Here is a 23577-nt window from a genome sequence, read left to right as displayed (position 1 = left end):
AACATTGGAACTCTTTATAAGGAGGAAAGTAGATCTCGTGTCGGTATATCAATCCACGGTCAGGTAATTATTTCTAAAAAGCGGAGTATATGTATCAACATACAGCACTGTACTGCAGCCTAATGATATATCTAAACAGTGCGGTGCGGCGAGGTTGCCTCTAAGAGGCAAGTCGTCGACATTTTACAGGTTTACTAGGTGAACTACATAACATGGCGGAGCGATCGGAAGGTGGTTGTGCGCGTTTTCCTTTTGGAGAAGTGCAGCGAGTTTTGGAAATTGGAGAGGTTGAGCTTGACTGAACTAAGGTGAAGGCTTTTGAGGGGGGAACTTGCCACTTCTGAAACTTGACTCACTAGTTATAGGGGGACCTGGGGCATTTTTTTCCTCCCTTCGCACCCTGACTGCTAGTTCTTCTTGTTCATTTATCTGCGGCTGACTAGTATATAGTGGACACAGGCGCTTGGCTGGCGTTCAGAGGCATCGGTTGTCTCTGAATATAATGCTACCTAGCCAGGCTGGCTCGCCACCGATAGGAAGCGGGTCAGCGTCCGACGGCGACAACGCAGGTCACGGCACAGTGGTGGTCGGAAGTGGGAACCGCGCCAGCTCGGTGAGGACTGGGTTTATAGTGACTGGGCTTAGCGACAACGCCGGCAGGGCGGTCGGGCGCCAGAGGGACGCATCGGGGATGCTGGGGGGAAACGGGGCAGGCGTTGGTTCCAGAGGTGGGGCAAGGCCGGGGAACGGAGCGGGACTAACCGGGCTGCAGAACGCCAGCCAGGCGGGTATCGGCGGTATGAGTGTAGGAGTCGGCGTGCCCGGCGGCGCCAGGTATGACATGGACAGAGAGAGCGCACAGCAGGTGTGTAGCGGCTCCGAAGCCGACTCGGACTCGGGAGATGACGATGACCCGATGGGTTCAGTCGGGGACAGCCGCAGAGCGGTGAAGCGAGAGAGGGCGGAGATGGAAGCGGCGGCGTCCGCGGGACAGGAGCCCGGCATGCAGCCTGGCTACGGCGTAGCCTCGGGGAGCGTCACCGGGGCCAAGCCTGGGAAGAAGACCCGTGGCAGAGTGAAGATTAAAATGGAGTTTATCGACAATAAGCTGCGGCGCTACACAACTTTCAGCAAGAGGAAGACTGGTATAATGAAGAAGGTGAGTGTTCTTCCACCTCGTGTGTTTTTAAGAATTTCGTTACATAATGGAATGTGAGTGTCACCTAACAGTTTCTGTAACGGTTTCGGACCGCTCGTTCGTTTAATTCGTGCGAGATCGCAAAGCTCATTTAGTAACTGCATTTATCAAAGGGCGTTCGTATTGGCAGCGTGCAGGCATTTTCTCAGTCGCAGTGACAGCTCTACTGAAGGAGGAGATTACACCGTGGGTATAATTAATAGTTCTTCATAAATACTAACGTTATTGCGGGGAACCCGGGATCTTAGCGTAAAAAACCGCGTGACTGTTTACAAGCGCGAGGAGGAGGGTCTGTGCACGTGCGCTGTTTGGGTGTCACGGAGGGACCCCCCGCCTCCCGCGAGCCGCAGCAGGGGACACATGGCAGACGGCACCTTGAGGCGGAGCTCTGCCGTATGGTACTCTGTGCACACCTTAATCTGCGGAAGGCCATGGGATCGCATGTGTCAGATGTTTGTAACGTGGCCAGACCCGGCTGTGTGTGTGTGTGTGTGTGTTTCAGGGTTTTGCATTTTGCCCTTTGTTTTAATCAGTCATGGATACTTTCGCTTCCCCAGCAGCACTGTTACTGTATATATCAAATGTGTAGGATGTTAATGGTCGCTTAAACGTTGCACGAAAACTTAGTTTGCTCTGTTAGATTCGCTTGATAGGTGTGGTACTGTTTGCAATATCTACCTGAAAAGACCAGATGTATCCTCCATAAATATCTGCCTGGTTCACCAGCCGCAACACGTGTCAGGTTCTCACTACTAGGCCTAGAGCATGCATGCATGCATGCCTGCAGCCTAAACTCTGCAAGAGTGCAACCCTCTGAGGGACCTGGTAGATGTTATCTTGTATCCTGTTATCTGCCACTAATTTTTACAGTACTGAAAATAGAACTCTGATTTGTCTGCTACTCCTTAAACATCTGGTTACCTGTATATGGGTGGGATAGAAACGTTGGCACTCATAATTTTAAAAATAACTAGTGTTTATGGTATCGTTTACAAAATGCATTGCCTTCAGAGCATGAGCCACTTGCTATAACATCGTAAAATGATTGTTCTGACATGCTAGGACTTGACGCTAACCTTTGCTTTTTATTTCCCATGATCCCCTGTAGTGTCTGTTTGTACAAATATTATCCATATTCATCATGCTCAGCTTGTGTTGTGTGGTTTTAAAAGGCAGCTCCCACAATGCCCTGGATGTTCTGGTGCTGGTGACGCTGGCCCAAGTTGAGTCTGTGCTCAACTGAGTCTGTGGACTTTCTTCTAGCTGGGCAGGTGATTTTCTTTTGGGTCCACAGAGGCTAGATGTTCCTGCATTGATTTCTCACTCTCTCCTTTCCATCTGGTAGAAAGAATGAGCCCCGTTGATTTAAATTTAACTTTGTTTGAAATGTACCTTTTTATGCATTCGTACAGCTGATTCATTTCCTTTCTTACGGTGGGTTACAGCAGCAAATTACAGGTATTTTGGGGATGAAGGGGGACTTTTGGCCTGTTCTTGGCTTCCTGACCTTTTCGACCATCAGCTGCCTTGCAGAAGTACATGCTGGTGTGATCAAGTGTCTGATTAAAATCCCATTAAAATCTGTACATGGGCCTTCACTGGTCCCTTACTTGTACTGTCCCGTCTCCGTGTCTAAGACTGTACCTGTACTTGAGATGATATGGGGGTAATTAATCATAGCTGGTAATTAAAAATAATATTGGGGATCTCAAGTTTTCTGGCCGGGTCGGTCGGCATCTTTTTGTTCAGAATTGCTAATCAGTTGCCCTTAGTGAAGATTATCTTGCCTTGAATGTGTGTGTTTGGGTTTTTTGGTGTGTGTGTGTGTCACTACTGAACCTCTCCCAGGACGCTCCTGTCGTTATAGACTGTCCTGTGTCCGTTCTCTTGCTGGAACTGTCAGGCTATTGTGCTGGAAACTTCAGACGCTTTTTTTATGTGCAACATGTAGGATAGAATATACTTTTACTCCAAGTTGTCACGCAGCCAGGTTTTGAATAAAATGTAATATCTTCAGTCTTTAACAGACGGCAAAGGGGGCTTCCTGCTCTTGAAAGTCTTGTTTGTAGTGGAGTCAAACCAGAACTTTAAGTATTCTCTTGCAACTCAAATGTCATCTTTATAAAATACAGATAAGAAGAATGGTTCATAGCCACTTAAGAGATGGAGTTAGACTGCTTTGAAAGACTTGCTCTAGGTTTACTTGGCACTCGGCTTCAAAGTTGTTTTGGTTTGCTACCGCCGATGTGCATCCCTACTGATCTGTAGCCCCATCCGGCGTCAGAAGTAATTACGCCTTGATATACGGAGGTTCCGCTTCCAGTGTGATCGCTGCCGTTCTTACCGAAAGACCATGAAGGTCATGCTGTGTATGTTTTTCATTCAGGGCTCGCAGCTTCTTAATTATCTCAAGAAAAGGAGACCGGGATTGATTCCATTAGTGCTGATTTGTTAAATGGAATCGAGTGTGATTGACTTGTCTGTCCTTCACTGTAATTTGGTTAGCTTCTGTAAAGCAATTAAGCATGTCAGCCTCTATACTTTGTCACTCCAGCACGTCCTTCTCTGCGTTACTTTCCAGTCGTATGACTAATTAACTCCTACGTTTTGAGTGCTGTGGGGGGTTTACTGATTGGTTGCTGCCAGTCGGGAGGGTAGAAAGTGGGGTTTTTTCATGACCTGTATGGTCATGCAACTGGACAAAAATCTGCCTCTAGAGCCGCTCGGCACAAACCGCTGTGGTCGGTCTCCGACTTGCGACTGAGTTCCTTCCCTAAGTCATATGTTGAAATGAACCGGTGTGGGCAGTGCAGTGGACCAATTTCCAACAGGAAAAATAAAATAGGTTCCCAGGCTTCAAAAAGATGTTGCACAACACAAACAAAATTTTTTATAATAAAAATTTTGGTTGGTTGTTGTTTTGGTTGTTGTTGTTTTTAAATCTTTAACCTAATCGAAATGGTAAAGAAACCAAAAGTCATAGTTTCCCATACGTTGGTAGCCCACACCGTCCTATTTTCTTTCCTACCGCTAATTTTTTTTTCTTGTCAGGTTGGGTCATAGATCATAACTTGATTTTTTTTTTTTTTTTTTTTTTTTTTTTTAAGTTACTTGAACAAGTTTTTTTTATTGCGTTTTTGTTTTGCACGTCTTAAAATGCCAGTGTGCTGTGAAATATTATAGTAATACAGTTAATATTATAGTAATCACTGTCACAGTTGCCATGCCTGTGATCTACACCTTCAGAAGCGTATTGGAACTTTATCGCGGTATCGTCGTTTCTTAATGTGATTTGCCGTTGCTGCCAGTACTTTTTAAATTATACCATGATAAAGTTTTTAGGCCACACCGCCCAGCCCTACTCTTGTTTCTGATGTGATGGCTTCTTCATCAATTGTAATTGGTGTCTACAAATGACGCTGAGCGGTGACTGCTACTTTTAATAAAATATCTACTTTTGTTCCACCCCTCTCCTGATGTTAGAGGAGGAAGACATCAGGCCCTGTTTACGTCTGTTCACTGCGCTGGATGTCTGCAGTGTTTTCTGAGCCCGGCCTGCCTCTACAGGATCCACAAGCAGTCGCAAAAAGTGGGGGGTCGTGATCAGTAGTCTCCCCAGGCCTGGCTTATTACGGGCGTCGCTGCTGGTGTAAACGGGATGACACTGCCTACATTTTCTAATTCTTATGCTGTCATGCTTCTCTGCATGGTGAGCATGCTGGTAACCCGCAAACATGTTGGCCAGTAACGCTTTTCGGGCTTGTTCGCTTTGGGTTTTTTTTTCTGACAGGAAATTCACAGCTTGGTGTATAACCTTGTGAAATTATGCATCGTCAGCACAGATTAATTCAGCCACAAGTGCCAGTTGTCTAGCAGAATTGGGGCGGGGTACGCAATTTACAGCGGCGTTTACACTGCCAATGGGATTTGTTCTGATGGGCTCCTCGCACCTCTACTGCAGCACATGACTCCCCAGGACTGCTGAAAGCACAGAGTGGCCCATAGTCCAGGCGTGCGGCAGAAGGTGCTGTCATCCACTGGGTGAGAGTGACTTTTCCCCCACCTGACAGAGGAAGCTGGCATGTGCGAGGTGTACTAGAGAACTGCGGCTTGTCATTTCTGCTCGTAATTATTGTAGCCGGTGGATTTTAATCACTTCTGCGACACCTTCCTCCTGATGCTGTGACCTACATTTTGTCTCTCTGGGTCATTTGCAATACCTGCCCTGTCTATGTCCCCCACCCCTTAGTCTTTAGTTATTCTCAAGCAGAAGGTTTCCAGTCCTAAAAGAAGTGATTTCTGCTTTTAAGTCCTGTGTGTGTGTGTGTGTGTGTGGGGATGGCACACTTTTTTTTTTTTTGTTCTACTTTAAACCTAATCGGAGTAGTGAAAGAAACCAATAGTCGATCTCCCACGCAGTGGTAGCTCGCACTGCTCAGTTTTCTTTCCTACTGCTGAGCGTCTCTCGTCAGGTTGGGTTGTAGATCGTATGTTGAGGACAGTATGTATTTGAATTGTGAAGGATGGGTCCAGATAGGATCTGAAAACAAACTTTAAAGCCCTTTATTGAGTTGCATTTCCTGTGTAATTCTTGGTGTCTTTATCAAGCTGCTTGGTTAAGATCAGCATCTCTCTGATCCATTCCACCCTTTGGCCAGCAGGGGTGCTGTGCATTCAGCATTCCTCCACGGCTCGACTGAGATGGCACCCTACGACGGACAGAGTAAAGCTTCAGCTTGCTTTCTCCTGAGCTTGCGTTGTATAAACGCGGCTCTTCTCGGCTGCCATGCTTCCTCCCACAGACCGTCTGCCGGCAGACAGTTTCTCAGGCACTTTGACTCTTGATGGCAGGAGCGGCAATAGTGGCTGCAGGCACGGTTACCTGTCGAAAGGCTGCCATTGGCACGGGCCACGCAGAGAGGGTGAGACCCTCCATGGATATCTCTGTAGCACGCGATCTTGCCTTGCCACAGCTTTTGCGGTCGTCCGCAGTAATCTGGGCTGGCCGTGTTCCTGTCAGGAGCGCGCCCATCGTACGCCTCCACTCCTGTCTGCAGTGATGCATCCTGGGACGCCTCCACAGAGACAGACGGCAGCCAAGCTTCGATCTCCGGTGTTGCTGTCATGTGTAGCTCGGGTTGGGATCCCTATTTTTGGTGGGTGTCTTCTCTCCCCCCCCCCCCCCCCACAGCTTGCTGAGGGTACACCCCCTACTCTTGCCCGCTAGCGGCTAAGCCGATGCACATCAGTCTCTCCAGTGGATGATTTTACGCACTTTTGGATTTAATTTGACCACCATTTCTCAGCTATGAGTCCTGCTATGAATATTTTTCTGTGTAATGAAGAAGACCATCTGTGTGTTTCAGTAGTGTTGTCTAATTTAATAAACTGTTACATAGCTGTAGTTTTTTAAACTTTGTTTTGATGAGAAACCTAACAGCGTAAGTCCTACTTGAGGGCTTTTTCTTTGGGGGAATGTTTTTGATATGCGAGGGGAAATGAAGGACAGGTGTTCCTGCTGGGGTTGCCATGCCTTCTGACGCCTTCCTCTGCCCGCAGGCCTATGAGCTGTCCACGCTGACGGGCACGCAGGTCCTCCTTCTGGTGGCCAGCGAGACGGGCCATGTGTACACGTTCGCCACACGCAAGCTGCAGCCCATGATCACCAGCGAGACGGGCAAGGCCCTCATCCAGACGTGCCTGAACTCGCCCGACTCGCCGCCGCGCTCCGACCCCACCTGTGACCAGCGCATGAGCGCCACGGGCTTCGAGGAGACTGACCTCACCTACCAGGTGTCTGAGTCGGACAGCTGCGGGGAGACCAAGGTGAGCAGCGCATGTGACATGCGGCGGTGTCCGTGTGATTTTCATAATTGTAGCAGCTTACCATGCAGTTGGGTAGAGGGAAAGTAAAGATCTTGCTCTTGGCATCTCTGGCCCTCTTTTTGGAGGGAAACCAAAGTGCCCCCACCTGGTGTTTTTGTCTTAATGGTGTTTTTGGTCAGTGGGAGTTAAGCTTCTCTGTGTGGGGGTGTTCGATGAGCAGGAAGGTCTGGCTGATCTCAAACTAAAGCAGCTGACTACCACATAGGTGACGCAAATTAATGCTGTGGTCACCATGTCATCTTCCCCCTTGTATTCAGTAGCAGAGGCAGTGTTTTCCAACAAATTACATGATTGCTTGGGTGTTTATAAAGGACTGACTGAGATGACTTTGGACCTGTGCGCTGGGGGATCACTCGCCGCACTCACCGAATCGTCTACTACTTCTGTGATTTTAAAACAGCTGGGTGATGCCAGTGTGCCATGAATGGGTGAGCTGCCGCAAGATAGGTGGTTGGATCCTGTACTTGTGCCAACTGCTGACGGTTACCGTTAACCCACCTGCTTACACTGATTGGCTGCAGTGTATTCTGCTACATGCTGGGCCGTCGGAGTTCTCTGGAAGCTACCCGCTGCGTAAAACCATATAGTCATGTCAGTCCTCGTTGGTCCTTTTCTGTTTAGCACATGCTTATAGGGTCGAGCTAAACAAAAGGCGAGGAAAGTGTGCCAGTGGATCAGTGTGTTGCTGGAAGTGTTTCCGATGCTGCGCCTTGGATGTAAATGGGTCGTATAAGTAAGAATGTCACCCGGTCCCATGCTGAGACATACAGGCTAGGTACTGGAGGTCTGGCGTTTCCGGTACCGTCGCCAGTCCCTATCCATATCCTGTGCCATCACAACCTAGCCTCTTGTGATTTCATCACTGACCACTGTGAACCCGTATGGGACCACTTGTAGGATCTTCTGCACACAGCAGGTCATGAAGGTTCCCCTTTGGATAGTGCAGATTTTGTCTACATTGCCACCCTAGTCACTCTTCATGCACAGGTTCCACGCTGTTCCACACAATAGCTGGAACAAACCTATTGTGGGGCGCATGTCACTTTCTTGCTGATTGGAATATCCACGGCTGTCCTAATTCCATCTTCAGGTAGCAGAAGCTGGTTTCCCATGATACTTCAGCCCTGCTTACCTGCTTTAAAGACATTCTTCAGCATTTAGTGTTCTAGTCTCTGCCTCGCTGGGAAAAATCTACCAGTACTTGAAATGGTTCCACCGACCCCCATCATCCCCCCCCTTAACCACGACCACCAAGAAAAGATTAGGGGCTGCTTGTCAGATGAACGGCACAGCAAAACCTCAAATTTTGTAAGGGCCCCAGTCTCGGTCTGAGCGTGCCAGGGGTTGAACTTTGCGTGAACTTTAGCATGCGTGCAAACCTAGCTGAAGTTCAGCGCCGAGCCCGCAGCTGTAGCGTGACTGGCAGCTTTGGGACCCAGTGTGTTTGAGGGCCTGAGGATTCTCCTCTGTAAAGCGAATGTGGTTAACTTTCCATAGAGGGTTTATTTCCTCATTCCTTTACAGCTTTTTGAAACCAATTTAATTTATATGGCACTTTTAACAAGAGTCATTGTCAGAAAGCCCTCTACATATAACCGGCCTGAACCCCCAGCATGCAAGCCTGAGGCGACACGTTAAAGGAAAAACCGTCAGAGGAACCTAGACTCGGAAGTGGACCCCATCCTCCTCTGGGCGCTGAAACAAACATGACGTCACTGCTGGGAGGGCACTGCTGACGTCCTGCTGCCTTCCGCTGCTTTAGTCTCTCTTGCCTCCTGACTCTGTTTTCATTTTACTTCGCCTGCTAGCCTAGCTTGTTCGTTTTGAAATCCCACCCCCCCCCCCCAAGCTACTTTCCAGTTATTTTGATGTCCCCCCCCCTGCTTGTTGTGCCCGCTGCCTGCCAGTAACTTATTTCTGTACTGCACATGTTTGGAATCCAGTCTGTCACTGTTAACCTTGCAGTGCTTCTTTCACACCTACACCATTTTTACCCTTCTGATGCTCCATTAAGGAGTTTCGGACCCGTGCCATCAGAACTAGTGAGCCTGGGTCTCTTTCTTCTCTGATCCTGGGTTACTTTCAGTCCTGTTGGGTTTCATCAGTGGAGAGGTATAGTGTTGTGTGAGCTGGCAACCAAGTCTCTGGGGGACATTTTGATCATACAGACTAGAAGAGTGTCGTACTCTTGAAAGGGACCCGTGCATCTGCCTTGCCTTGTTCTCTTGGCACTCTGCTTCTCTCCAGCGTCGTCCTCGACTGAATTTGGCCGGCTTAATTGCATGTTGAGTGGGTGCTCTGTGTCTATCCACCACAGCTCCAGAAGTAACAATCTCCAGCCACCTTCCTATCTCTCCTTTTTTGTGATCTTGTTACTGGATTTTCTCAATATTAACTCAACTCAACGGCCTGCCGAATCCCCTCCCCCAGCTTTTCTTACCTATGTAAACAGTCTTCCTCTGAGTGAGACTGGGATCTTGCTGTAATGTATAATAAAATTCAATATTACCCCCCCGCCCCCAGTAAGTAACACGGCACCCCTTGAGCCCAAATGCACATTCTAGGCAACACCTGTGCAGACACTTCACCCATCTGACAGTTTAAAAGTAATTTGTGCTGAAATCTCAAAGAATAATGTAATGATTCCACCCAAACCAATGCTTAGTTCTGCATAAATGCCTGTTTGAGTCCCTTGCCTTTCCGCTACCCTGTGCCTCTGGCTTGGGACAATTCAGCAGCAAACTTTTTTTTTTTTTTTTTCCTCCTGTCGCTGCTGCTTGCCTCTTGTCTCGTTTTCCTCACATCTGCTGCCATGTCACACTTTCACTATCTTTATGAACCTTAACTTTACCATGATTTATTGATTTTTATTTATTCCCCCCTCCTATTCATTTGACTGCTTTCGTCTCTCCCATAATGTTAGCTTCCCCACACACCTCAAAGGTCACCTTCTCAATCTAGTCTGAAGATACTCGGTTTCTCTGATTTATACGGCCATTCTGTTCGTTTTGCCCCCGTCAGTCTAACAAAGGTATCCATCTCTTTCCTTAATCTGTCGCTTGACCTCTCGGCCTTGCTGTGGCTATCTCTAAACATCTAGTGTAGTCTTAACTAAAGTATTTGATTCTCATCTGCTGACTGCAGAACCCTTAAAGTCCTCGTTCTCAGCTTGCGCCCAGCCTTTGGCACAGTATCCTATATCCTCTGGACATGACCTTGGCATTTATAGCTACTCTCCCTCTGCAGTCACCCAGGGGTCCCCCAAGGCTCTCTTCTTGGCCCACTGTCCTTAAAATTTATATATCCTCCTCATTTGTCTGTTCCAGTGTTATGTTTATGCTTGTATTCATCACTAGATAGATGAATCTGTGTTCCACATCAGCATTAAAACTGACCATGTCCTTTGGCCCTAAAGCCACCCTTAAATTTCGTTGTTTCCCTCAGCATCCATGACAATTGTCACCTTGAGCCACAGTTCATAATCTTGGCATCCTTATGGACCATTCTTTTGTTGGATGCGCCTGTTTCAACTAATGTGAGAATCTCCATTTTCCATTTATGCAGAATTCCCTGAATTTGGCCCTGCTTCTCCCAACCTCATGTTCATATGTCCTGTCCTGCATAACATACACTTGCTGTCTTTTAAGCTTGAAATTAATCTGACGTTTTATTCTCCTAAGATTCTCGGCCTTGTACGCTCTTCAGCTTTGGTGACCGAGGCCTTCTAGGGCGTGTCTCCCTGTCTGTGGAATTCCACATTCTCCTAAGTATCAATAATTCCCCCCCCTCACTCAGTTTTTGAGCTCCGATTCTTGTCCTCAAAGTGCAGTGTAGGCCCCCATCCTCAAAGGACTGCTTTCTGAAATAAGGGTTTGGGTTCTTATTACTGAAGATCACATAACGTTTGCTGGTCTGCTGCCTCACACTTCTCTGGTTGGCCAAATGTCACGTCATAAACCCACACGAGAGGTGACCTTCTGCACACTTTGTGGATGGCGCCGGCCTTCGGGGGTTAGATCCTGCCAGCCAAGACGCACTCAAGCAGGATCCCGCCTTTGATTTAAAGAAAAGAACATAGATTCTGCCTCCATGACCATATATGGTATGGTCTCCATGCTCGCCATCCTGCCGGGGGCCTCCTCTGCATTCCTTATTAGCTGCAGCTGTCTGTCTTTGGAGTCCTGTGATTTCGTATTGGCTAAATTTTACTTCACCCCCACCCCCCCCCCCAAAAGTAAAGGGGTGGGGTGTGGGGGAGATAAGCTAGGGTGGGGGGAGCAACAAAACCTGGCCAATGGTAGAAATCAGAGAGGACAAATGGGCCACATTTGGCTCAAACATACCATTGGATGTAATCTCTCCTCCGGTCCCTCTGGGCTGCGTCCCAAAGCTTGTTCCCGGCCTCCCTGTCGCAAGGTTTGGACTGTGCTTCTGCCAAGTCTGTGTGCTAAACAGCTGTAGATAGTGGGCTCCGGCTGGGATTGGGGGGCTTGCGGTGTCAGGGGTTAACAACATTTATTCAGTGAGTAGCTGCGGTCTTGATTACAGCACCATCACTTACTTCGAACCTCTTGTGCAAAGAAGATTGTATAGCCGTTCGTTCTCACCCATTACCTTCTGGTCAGGTGCTTGGTAACGTGAGATTAGCCAGAATCCTGCTGCGATTTTAGTCTGCTGAATTAAGTGCGGTAGATTTTTATTTCGCCGCATGGACAGTGTTTCTGATTAATCATGAAAGCGCTCTACTGATTGTGACTAAAGTATTCAACAAAAAAAAAATTGATGGCAAGGTGCCAGGGGGCCCTTGGTATGTGGCAGCTACAGTCTTTTTGTACGTGTGTGTGTGTGTGTGTGTGTGGTTCTTACTGTCTTCAGTCACCATGAAATGGATTTCCTCTTCACCTCTGGGCTACCAGGAGACATGCAGCATAGCATCTCAGTTGAAGTGTAATGCCCGTTTTCTTGTAAGACTGGCTAGGTGCTGTGCTTTTGTACTGCTGAATTCAAGGCACAACTCTTTTCCTAGGTGGTGACTCTGCAAACAGTGGGCGGTTTCAGGTCCATCTCGTGCTCCTCTTCTCAGCTTTGGAGTGGCCAGTATCTCTCTGATGGCGACGGCCCTTTTGTGGCTTCAGCCATTGTTCCAGTATATTGTGTGGGGGAAGTTACTCAAAAGCAATCCCTTAAGGATGAAGGTGGAAGGTTCAGGTCCAAGAAGTACAAATCCAGACCAAGTTTATACTTTTTTGGACCTGCACTTTCCACGTCTGCAATGGAGAAGTTGCTCTCGAGTAATCCAACGCAGTGTGGAGTTTGTTTCCTAACTTGCTGTTCTACGCCATCCCTCTTTAAAGCCAAGTAGACCAGAAATATTAGGGAAGTAAAAGTGGCTTATGGATTAGGGCCATTTTCGTCTTGAAATGATCCTTGCAGTTGCTGGCTTGGTCCTTGTTGAAATGGATTGGCTTCCTGTCTGTGGTGCTCTGAGCCTCATACTAGAACTGTATGCACTGGAATCTGCTCTGTCAAGGCCCAAACATTGAGCCCTCTGGGTTACACTTGTTCCTAGTAACAAACTGTAAAAATGCAGCCAGGCGGAGCGTGAAGCCCGCCGTGTCAGGAACTGGGCCGAGGGAGCAGAGTAGCCGTGTTGTGGGATTGTTTACTTTGGCGAGGCGGCTTAGTCACTTGTGCTGAAACGTGCCCTTGCTTTGGAGGAATGTACACAGCCTGTTTGTTTGCAGTGTTGGTTCTTGTGAAACCGTAATGCAGCACATCTTACCTGTAATTTGGATTTTATATATAAATAATCATTGCCTTCGCCATTGCTGGTTAATCCTGCTCTGTGATTCTACACTTCTGCTTCCTTCTGGGAACAAGGTGGGCTGCTTAACTGCTTGGGGAGGGGGGGGGTGATGGGATGAATGGGGGGGCTAGGCAAAATACTAGTGAGTGTCATTGAGATAATGGAAAGTTAATTTGCTCCATTTACGTGTCCTTATCACAAAGTTGCCCCTAATCTTACGGTCTGCTGGAAATGGCACACAAAGAACGGGGAGTGACGGAAGGTGGGGAGCGGAGGTGCCCAGTGAAGGGGCTTGTGGGTAAGTGGGCAGGGTGCTTGCTATTGGCTGCTGCTTCAAATTGGGCTGCCTTGCCTTTTTTAGAAGTCCCAAATGGAGCTGTGAATTCCATATGGTTGGCAGGGTGACAAAGTGGGAGAAGAGAGCCAGCAAATGGCTACGACAGGGACCAGCAGGCAGTGTGGTGGCTCAAGTACCTGGGGGTGAGGGGAGGGGGCAGTCTCTCCCCTGACTCATTAACCCTTTATGGTGCAAAATGTTTGACTTTCTGTTCAAAGGCTGGTTTTAGTCTTGGAATACAAGCTGGGTATCTGGCTGGTACAGTGATTGTGGTTTGATTGTGCCTAATACTTTCTCAGCTAATTATCATAATGGCATTCAGATGTTTTACAACAAATGTAAGCATTTGTCTTTGGAACTGTGGTTCCCCTTTTTCAGCAGAGCATTGATTTCTGTGTCACTTCTGTGTTTCTTAGCTTTGGGTCCATGAGAGATTTGGGCTGCAGAAACCACAGGGCAGAGGACAGCAGTAGCATCTGAGTAAAGCAGTATCCTGTTTCCCACTGCACCAATGAAAGTGATTGGTTTCTGCAGAGTGTTTTTACACCCCCCCCCCCAAATAAAATTCATGCAAAAATGGTGAAAGGCGGAGATGCTGTTGCTCAGTCGGTCTCCAGAATCCCGGTGTGGCCATGCTCCTCTGGGCAGTGTTTATAGGGGTGAGGAATGGTTTGCTTCCTAACCAGGCTGCTGATCACCCGCTTATTGTGAGGCAAGTAGGTTTGCTGGGCCTGTAAGTAATCGGCGGCCTGAGTGTGTCTGCACTTACCCCTGGGTGGGGGCCGCTGAGCCCAGTTAGCTGGCTGAGTCATGGGCTGCCTCTGCGTTGCTGTGCATAGTGTGTTGGTTTTTAATTTTTTTTTTTTTAATTTCCTCCCCTTTTGGGGCCAGCAACATCTGAACGGAGTAATCACCCAGGTAGAAGAGACGTAATCACTGTGGGGGAATTCTTTTCACCTACCCCATCTTGCTCTTCGTGTGACACACAAACACTTGCAGGTGAGAGCAAGCTTTGAGGTCACAGCGCAGGGTGAACTAGCGTGCAGCGCTCTTAGAGGTGGGGCCGTAAGGGTTTTTGCTCATTTGCCCACGGACGTGACTGTCCTGCTGAGGCCCGGGCTCACACCGGCGATCTTCCACACTCTGGTGAGGGGCTGAGGTGAGGGCCCACACCGGGCTGTTCACCATTGTCGGTCTGTGTGGTGTAGATGAGTGGAGCCTGCCCCAGCCAGCTAACAGTGGGTTAAGATTGCTCCCCCCCCCCCCCCCCAGCTGTCTGGTGCTTCAGCTGTTCGTGCGTCCTGTCCCTCTGTCCCAGCCTCATTGTGCCTGAGGACTATTTAGGGTGGGGGGCTCTTGACCACTAGGCTGCTGCCAGGCGTGGGACAGTGGTGATTGTGCACGTTCCCAGAGCCGGTTCTGCTGAGGTGATCGAAGTCCGTGGGCTGTGGCCCATCAGGCGGTGACAGGCTTGATGTGGGACGCCACACACACACACATCGCCATCTTCCTTTGTTTTGCATAATGACCTCAAGCCTCTGCCAAGTACTGTCGTGACGACTTAACCTCGGTAAATGGTGTGTTGCGTGCCCCCACCCTATTTCCTGTCTAAGGTTTGCAGAAGTTTGGTGGGGGAGGGGGAGCGGGGACACTCCAGCCCTTATCAGCAGGACTCTGTGTGTGTTCCCTGGTCTGGGGGGGGGGGGGGGGGGGTTCTGTAGCTTTGCGTGAGACAGCAGTTACCTCTAACCCACTGAATCGGTCACGTATAAAGCTGCCACTGACCCTTAAAAATATGAGCGTGGGGTCCAGCCGGTCGTCGTCCCCCCCCCCCCCCCTCCTCGGACATGTCAATGTTATGGTTCTTTGAGTATGGAGCGCTGGTGTTTCAGCTAGTAGCGCCAGTCGGCAGTGAATGTCAGCTTCAGCCGCAGAGCGAAGGTGCCGGGGATGGGAGTCCTGGCCTTTCGCCTGTTTTTGGAGGCGTGTCGTGTGCTGGCTTTGTCACGCGCACTTTACCTTTTTTGGTACAAAGGTTTTCCCCAGCCCCCACCACCCTGTCCTCGCCCCCACAGCTGCCCCCCACATTCTGTCACTCCTTGAGCCGCACGGTTCTCCATTCCTCTTAACTCGCGCTTCTGCTCCTCTTGATTCTCAGACGCACTTCCTGGGCAGGAATGATGCACGGCTCTGGATTTTGGCCTCTGCTGGTAGTCCTTTTGATGCGTGCGGGGAATCTCCGTGACATGTGGCGCATGTGATGCCTGACCCTTCCAGCAGGTGGCACCCCTGTGGTCCTGTAACGTGCTACTGAGCCTCACCTTGTCACTTTTCCGGCAGCTTTCTTTGACAAAGTAGTAAGATTGTCTAAATGCTCTATTCAGAGACTCGGAGGGAGAATGAAGTTAGTCACTTCAGACGAACAGATTATTGGTTCTTTGTACTTTTGTCTTGTCGTGATGCCGGTTGTCATGGAAACCACGGTGAAATATTTTGGTTTCTCTCTTCCTCCCGTTTCTGACGAGGCTGTTAAACAATCCATCTTTCTTTTGAGTATTAATCGTTGGTCTCTGCAGGGCTTGACCCATCATGGATCTCTCTGTCAGTTGAGAAATTGCTTCTGGTTAGTGCGTTTTACAGGGCTGTGCTGAAGGACAGTCAAATATTACTCGTCCTTCAGGAATAATTTTTATAGGTTTATGACTCTTTAAAGTGACTTGCAGATTCCCCCCCCAGGGTCGTGATGGGTATCTGTGCCGCTTGCTGTAAAATCAGTCCCTTATAATGACAGTTTGCACTAGCTGCTTATTGTATGCTCTCCCTGAGGCTCTATGTGTAACTCAACTCGACCCCGACTCGCTAATGGCTATCCGCTAAAATTTGCAGCACGTGCCTTAGCCACCGTTCCGCTATCTGTGGGCTCTCCTGTGGTCCTCACAGGCCTGTGTTCTCTCAGCAGGACACATTGAAGCCAGCCTTCACGGTAGCCAACTTGCCAGGGACCTCCAGCACGCAGGCCACGGTGCCTACCACGTCCACGACCATGCAGGTCAGCAGCGGCCCGTCCTTCCCCATCACCAACTACCTGGCGCCAGTTTCTGCCAGCAGCAGCGCCAACAGCATCACCAGCGCCAACGGGACCGTGCTCAAGACTTCGGCGGCCTCAGCCGGTGTTATGCAGCTGCCCAGCGGCTTCACCTTCATGCCCGGTAGGTAGTGGGGTCACTATGGAGACCCTGCATCTCTTGCTGTGTCTGTAGATGTATTCCGCAATTATCCAGTGCGAGATGATTGTGTGTTTTTTGATGTCCGTTGGTTTCAAGTCTGCTGCTTTGCACATAGAAACGGCCACTGCGAGTGTCTGTTTTTTCACGGCTATGGAGCAGCCAGTTCGTCGTCTGCTTCCTGTGTAATTTTACGTTAAATGCTGTTCAGGACAACGTCACCTGTCAAGTTCTACAAAAGCAGTGGTCCAGGGTGGAAGCTGTGCTCCACCAGAAATCTTTCTGCTGTTGTCTTTGTAGGGGAGGAATAATCAGACAGGCCTACACAATGGGTGCTGTGGAGAGCCCTGTCAAGTATGCCTTATAATTAGTAATGAATATTAAATGAAGGCTCTCGGGCTTGCAGCAAAATTGATCATTTTGAGCAATGCTTCATGGGCTTCCAGCTCGGGGAAGGACAGGAAACAAGCCATGGTGCTTCCTCTGACATCCGAAGTCGCTAAGGGGGACGTACCCCCCCTCCTCCCCGAGACACGCAACAGTAGGAACTAGAAGTGAAGAACTAGAACGTTTAGCTGAGCAAAAGTAACTTGCACCATCAGGAGGAGGTGCCTGCCTGCTCACCTTCTCACCATCCATATAATACAGAGATGCTTTCGGGAGGGATAACCTGCATCCCTGTGCCCAGCATCTCGCATTCCAGCCCCTTGAGTATCAGATGTCATTTACTCACATTGACTTTATCAGTGGCATCTTTTTGCCTCCCCTCCCAGTTCTATAATTGTCCATACCCACCCCACCCCCATCCTCGACAGGGACTTCACTGGCGCCCGGTACCCCTACCATTCCGCTGGGCCAGCTGCAGCAGCACTCGCTGGCCATCCAGGGGCAGCATACCCAGTCCATCCCCACCGTGCCCATGCAGCAGAACCAGCAGGCTGTCTTCCGCTTCCCTACCACGGTCTCCCTCGCCGGTGAGTGTGGCCCCCACCGCAGCTACTCCAGTGGCTGCATTCCCTGGGATGGCTAAAAGGCAACTAGCGGTATTACTTTTTTATGCACCAAAGTTTGTGTCTTGTGGATTGGGTTGCCTTTTGAGCTGAGGAGGTGGAGCTGTGGATGTGTGATAGACGCAGTACATGCCTGTTTGCTGCCCTGCACACTTCCTATTGGACTGGTTTGCCAGTGAGCGGTTTGATGGCTCTTTAGTCGGATGATGTCATGGCTGGCGATTTTGAATGAAATGAAGCCTGCATCTCATTGGCTTAGGGGCTGGTATGACCCAGCAGCTGCAGGCCATCCAGGTGCATCCAACTGCGCAGCAGAGTGGCAACCACAGCGACGGCAGCCCGGAGATCTCCCAGGCTTCTACAAGCGCCACAGGTACCCGCTCGCACCTTTTGGCGCGGTCTCTTCTGTCGCCTCGTGCCAGCTTTTAAATTGCGTGCAGCCCTGCGGCAATTTGCCATCTCGTCCCACACACACGCTGCCTACATAACACGTCGGTATGAATGCAGATGTAGGGCATATTCAGCTTGGGGATGGATTCCCGTCGACTGTGTGGCGGCTGTTTGGCAGCCCAGCCTCCAGGGGGCTCCGGCTGTCAGGTGTAATAAAAGCACCTGACGACATCGTGAAATGCGCCGCAACCTGCATCGCAGCACGCTCAAGTGAAGCGTGCAATTTAAAATGACAGCGGAGCAGATGTGTAATGCAGTAGGTCTGTTCACCGTACCACACCAAAAGGTGCCCGTCATGTAGGGGAGAAACCCCCCCCCCCCCCCCCCCCCGAAACTGTGGCCTAATAGCCCTCCTCTCCACCATACTCTTGTACGTGGCCATGCAGCATTCAGGCCAGTGAGCTTCTCTGCGGTGTGTCAGGAAACCAGGCAGAAGTCAAAGCAGTTGGTTGCCTTGGAAGGCTTACGCACATTGACTTGTCATTTAATCTCAAATGCAGGTGAACTGCATGGTAGAGAGGAGTATGTTTTATAAAGTGCTAGGTTTCCCTTCTGCATAGCCCCTGGTCGTAAGGTACGTGTTCTCGATGAACCAGGCACTAGCGACAGTCCTTGGTGTGTTCCGGGATGCTGAGCGCCCTGCGGTTCACATTCTGCCACAGGCATGTATGTGCTGTTGCGTTTTTAAAGTTGCATATGGCTGAGCAGACTGCCGCAGAGGCCCTCGCACCTGTGCAGGGATTCCCCTCAAAAGCTGGGAAGCCGGTGAGGTATCGGGGAGGAGGGAACGCCATTCTGCCCTGGAATGCTGCTGTAGTGGCCGTAAGCTGCCATCAGGCCTTCGGGACACAACCTCACACGATAAGCACTCTGCAAAGCTGCTGGTCTTTCTGCAGAATGGGCTGCAGCACAGCCAGGCATTCTCTCTGAAGAGTTACAGGTTCCCCTGCATGGCAGCTGGAGCTGCAGTGCCATCTAGTGTCCTTTCAGTCACACTGCAGGCATTAGCACAATAGCATGTTCACATTAGCAGTGCGGCGTGTCCTGAATCTTTTGAAGAATCTGCTTTTAATTTTCTTGCTCTCCCGCTCCCCCCAGTGAGTCTCCCAGCCACCATTGTCACCACCCCGGTGCCCACGTCCATGGCGGGGCACATATACCCGAGCCCCCACACGGTGATGTACGCCTCCACGCCCGCGCTGGCTGACGGCAGCCTCGCGGTGCTGAATGCCTTCCCGCAGGGATCCTCCGCCATGCAGGTCTCCACGCAGGGTCAGGATGCTGGTAAGGCCTGTAACTGGGGAGCCTGCTTGGCTAATACTGCAGGGGTGGATTTTGTGACTGGCTACAGGAAGCTAGATTTCAGAAATGATGATGCAACTGCGCACACAGGCTTTGCTTGACGAGTCCCTTCATCAGCCTGTTAATATCGAGCCTGAGTCTTGGTAGCCCTGCCACCGGTCACCGCAGTGCAGTGTTGCTGAAGCCTTGGAGTGGATGAGGGACGTGCTGTGTTCTGTCACTTCTTCCAGGAGCTGTACCTCATGTGTTCCTCACAGCGCCAGTCTCCGCAGTGCAGATCCACCCAGTACGGCAAGATCTGTCTCACCTCTGTTCCTTAAATGCGATCGTCTGCTAATGCATGTTGTGCTGCTTTCCTAACCCGTATGACATCACTTCAGTGTCTGGCTTGAATCTCATTATGCGTACTTGACCGTACTTGTGTTCTCGCGCACCTGTTTCATGTCATCTTCCGTTGCTGAAGACCAGCTCCAATGCTAAGGTCACAAGATCAGAGGATGGTAAAAACCCGCAGATGCTGGTCTTGCTCCACCCCAAACGTCAAGTCTGCATCGGGTGCAGCCTTGCCAAATGAGAACCATCCCACGATTCATTGTGTGCTTTTATGATGGCAAAGGAAGAAGGCAGGAACTATGCCTGTACTACCTTAATTGGAGTAACGTTTCCATCGTCCCTCTCAGTATTTTCTCGCTGTTTGTCACTTTGGCTTGTGACACTGCTGAGCTTGAATGGTTAACACCCACGTGTAGATGTTAGATGTAGATGTAGATGTGTTTATTTCAGTTCTGTGCAAACATTTTAAGTGTAAACTTTTAGTGATAATTATCCCAGGAATAATTCATTTAGACTGGACATTTTGATATTGTTATTTATTAAAGACTACGATAAAAATTACGGCGGGGTGTACAGAATAGTGGAACCGCAAGTACACAAGTACCAATCTGTTTCAGTGCACAATTGGTGCGTTCTCTGTCCTCGTGACCTTTCAAGGCAAGTTCACAAGACTGGTCTTGCCGAGACCACAAGTACGGTCTTTGCGTTCTTGGTGTTGCGATTCACCCATTGTGTGTGAGGCTGTGCCAGTCTGCTTGTCGCAAAAACAAACAGAACTCGTGCTCAGTGCCCGAGCATTTCCTCGCTCATTTTACCCTGAGATGTTAGAGGCCTTGTCAAGTCATGTTCCGAAACTAACTTCGTAGAAGAGAACCTGAGCTGTACTCAGTGATTCTTTAAAAGCAGCAAAATCCTCGGTTTCCCAGCATTCCCCTCTCTGCCCCAGATGGTGATTGGGCAGCAGGCAAGCGGCGGGGGCAGCAGCAGTAACCTGACGGAGCTGCAGGTCGTCAACCTGGACGGCCCGCCCCACAATGCAAAGAGTGACTGATGGACGGCGAGGCCAGGAAAGGTGGCGGCCGCAGAATAGGCTGCCGCTGCTCTTTCATCGCCACTTTTTTCAACAGTTCCTTTCGTTTTAAACACCTTATTTAGACGAGTATAGAAACACTGCAGCATAGAAGTAAGATGGATGTTTCTACCTTCTGTGGATCTGTTCTTGTCCACCTAGAACTTTTTGGACTTGAGACATGCACACTGCAGGTGCTGTGGCTTTAGCCAAAGAGACTTTTTTTTGTTTGTTTTTCTGTGTGTGTGTGGGTGTGTGTGTGTGTGTGTTTGTGTGTTATGTACGGGGAAAGATTGGATGCGGAGGGAAGTTTCAGATCCAGTGTAATGTAGAAATGTACATTTTTTTTTTTTTTATTGAAAGATTTGGTATTTTTAGCACGCTGTGCAATGGCATGTGGCAGTTTTTAATGTTTTTGTATGTACGTGACTCATTTCTATGTAATTTACACAGGTATGTAAATTGAATGTAATATATTTCTATATTATGTTGAGCAGCGTGTTAATGGGGAGAGAAGACAATGTCAAGCCAATTTTTTTTTCTCTCTCTCTCCCCTTTGCCTCTTGAATTTGGGTGAAACTTTGTGCCAAAATGTTTTCTCTGACTCGGCTTCATCCATTTCTGTGTGTGTTTGTGTGTACGCACGCACACACACCCATTCACCGTCTCTACACTGAGAGCTGTATGAACACACAGGCACCGTCAAAGGTCTGCCCGCAGTTCCGGCACTGGCATTACGGTGGCATTTCGGGTGACAGGAAAGGCGCCTGGGTAATATAGCGTGGACCTGCTCTTCCTGTGGCTGCAGCGTCGGCATCCTGCCCTCGCCAGTCCGCAGGCGCTTCTGCAGCTGTCTTTCGGTACGGCACGTTCTGTTAATGTTCTCAGCAGGTAATGTTCATGTGGGCATCTGGTCCCTGTGCCTTTTACTCTTCAGCCCCGTCATGGAATACTTTCCCAGGAGTGTGTTGCTGCAGGAATCCCCAGGCGTTATACTGAGACCTGATGCAACTCTACAGCAGCTTATGGCGCACTCATCCTCTGCTCCGGCCTCTGGGCTGACTCTGGGGGACCCCGGCTGGGCTAAAGGATGCAAAATTGTAGAAAATGTATCACGAATAATTGCTGAGCAACTCAGGAAAGCCATTTTTGTCATGTATTCTGTGCATATGCCTTGGACATACTGTAAAGGTAGTGTTCTTTGCAGTTACTGGAAAGCTCCACGCTGTGTGTGGCTTTCCAGAGCCTTCCGATGCAAAGGAACACTTCCCCACTTTCTGTTACTAAATGCACCCCAGTCAGTGTGGAGGTGATCCTCTGAAGGACCAGCTGCTCCTTGGGCACCGGCTGCTCCTCCACACACCGTTAGTCTCAGCTTCTGTTCGTGGTTGCTGATCTTTGTGGTCATCAGCTTGTTTATAGAGAAGCTTGTGATAATATATCAGGAGGGCCCCAGGAAGCAGGTGTGGGAGGTGCCGCCGTACCGATGTAATTTGTTGAGTAGAGCCAGAGGCTGCTCTGGAAGGTCAGCGCTGTCCTCGGCCGGCTGTTTGATCGATCAGATCACCCTCTGCTCAGACATCATACCAGAAAAGGACTCTCGACTGTTAACCCTTGTCTGTTGAGTTTTTTTTTTATTATTATTATTAAAGACTGTTGAACATCTGCTCACTTTACTAGGCACATGATATTTTACGGTCTTTGTGCGAAGTGCTTTGGGAGGAACTTGATCGGGCTGCAGCAGGCATCCCATGCGTGCGAGTGACCTACTCCAGCATGGTAGGATTCTGGCTGTGGTGTGTTGACTGATGAATACGTTTTGGCTAAAATGGTCACCTTAGATTTAACACTGATTTGCCTACCTGTCCTTCAGACACTAAAGCCCTCAGATCATTCTTACCAGGTCTATTGGTGGATACCAGCTGTTCCACCACCCCGTTATATCTCCGTATTGCTTCGGCCTGACACTCGCTTGTTAATATGAGAATAATCTGTGCTTTAAGATCAACGTTCATTCCTTTGTGGAAGAAGTGTGAAACGGTGCTGAGGAGTGGAGCCAGTACAGTACTTTTCCCGGTACTGCTTGAACCAGTAACAGAGTGCAGAGTGTCCCCGATTTACGACTGGGTTCCCTTCCAAAAGACGTCTATTTCGACATACGAACCTGTATGTCGAAATTGGCAAAAACGGTACGGTGCGGCAAGTTCTAAAATGACATCTTGTCGTCTGTTGGAAACCAGACATTAAACAGGAACCTCACCCCTGACTGAATTTACTTTGATTATGTAGGTGATACTGTGGAATTTAACCAACTAGTAATAAATAAATAGTACTCATGGAAGAACAGGTCGCGTTTCAGCAGAGACCATCCACTTTATAGGGGCGTGCGCTGATTACAGCATGAGACTGCAGCCACCACATGACGAACCACCTTGGGGATGAGAAACTTCCCTGTATGTTTTTGGATCTTACAGGGCTGGATGTAGATTTATATCCCATCCATCTTCCACCGCTTATCGTACTGGGTCGCGGGGGGTCCGGAGCCTATCCCGGAAGCAATGGGCACGAGGCAGGGAACAACCCAGGATGGAGGGCCAGCCCATCGCAGGGCACACTCACACTGTTCACTCACACATGCACACCTAAGGGCAATTTAGCAAGTCCAATTAGCCTCGGCATGTTTTTGGACTGTGGGGGGAAACCGGAGGAAACCCCACGACGACATGGGGAGAACATGCAAACTCCACACACATGTGACCCAGGCGGAGACTCGAACCCGGGTCCCAGAGGTGTGAGCCAACAGTGCTAACCACTGCACCACCATGCCGCCCCTAGATTTATATCATACCCAGGAAAAGAATTGCAGGCCTTGCTCAAGGGCCCAACAGAATAGGGTCATTCATCCATTCATAGGATTCATCCCACTTCGTAGACTATCCACCTGAACAGTAATGGAAGGTCC

The 23577-nt window shown here is 49.4% G+C and overlaps 1 protein-coding gene across 3 annotated transcripts; it reads left to right on the top strand.

Moving 5' to 3' along the window:
• Positions 1 to 22281, top strand: srfb (serum response factor b). 3 transcript variants are annotated; one of them, XM_049007222.1, is made up of 8 exons: positions 1 to 1159; positions 6758 to 7024; positions 16187 to 16436; positions 17267 to 17425; positions 17721 to 17834; positions 19010 to 19195; positions 19444 to 19499; positions 20493 to 22281. In XM_049007222.1, the coding sequence occupies exons 1-8, from the start codon at positions 503 to 505 to the stop codon at positions 20595 to 20597; spliced, it is 1794 nt and encodes a 597-aa protein (XP_048863179.1). In that variant the 5' UTR covers positions 1 to 502; the 3' UTR covers positions 20598 to 22281. The 3 variants fall into 3 exon arrangements, with proteins under 3 accessions (XP_048863179.1, XP_048863180.1, XP_048863178.1); XM_049007221.1 differs by having other exon boundaries at positions 2 to 1159; positions 16184 to 16436; XM_049007223.1 differs by lacking the exons at positions 19444 to 19499; positions 20493 to 22281 and adding an exon at positions 19304 to 19437 and having other exon boundaries at positions 16184 to 16436.
• The last annotated feature ends 1296 nt before the right edge of the window (positions 22282 to 23577 follow it).

The sequence above is a fragment of the Brienomyrus brachyistius genome, chromosome 3 (genome assembly GCF_023856365.1).
Source record: "Brienomyrus brachyistius isolate T26 chromosome 3, BBRACH_0.4, whole genome shotgun sequence".
In the NCBI taxonomy this organism is placed as follows: domain Eukaryota; kingdom Metazoa; phylum Chordata; class Actinopteri; order Osteoglossiformes; family Mormyridae; genus Brienomyrus; species Brienomyrus brachyistius.
The sequence above is the reverse complement of the archived record's forward strand: the minus strand, read 5'-3'. Positions and strand labels throughout refer to the sequence as shown.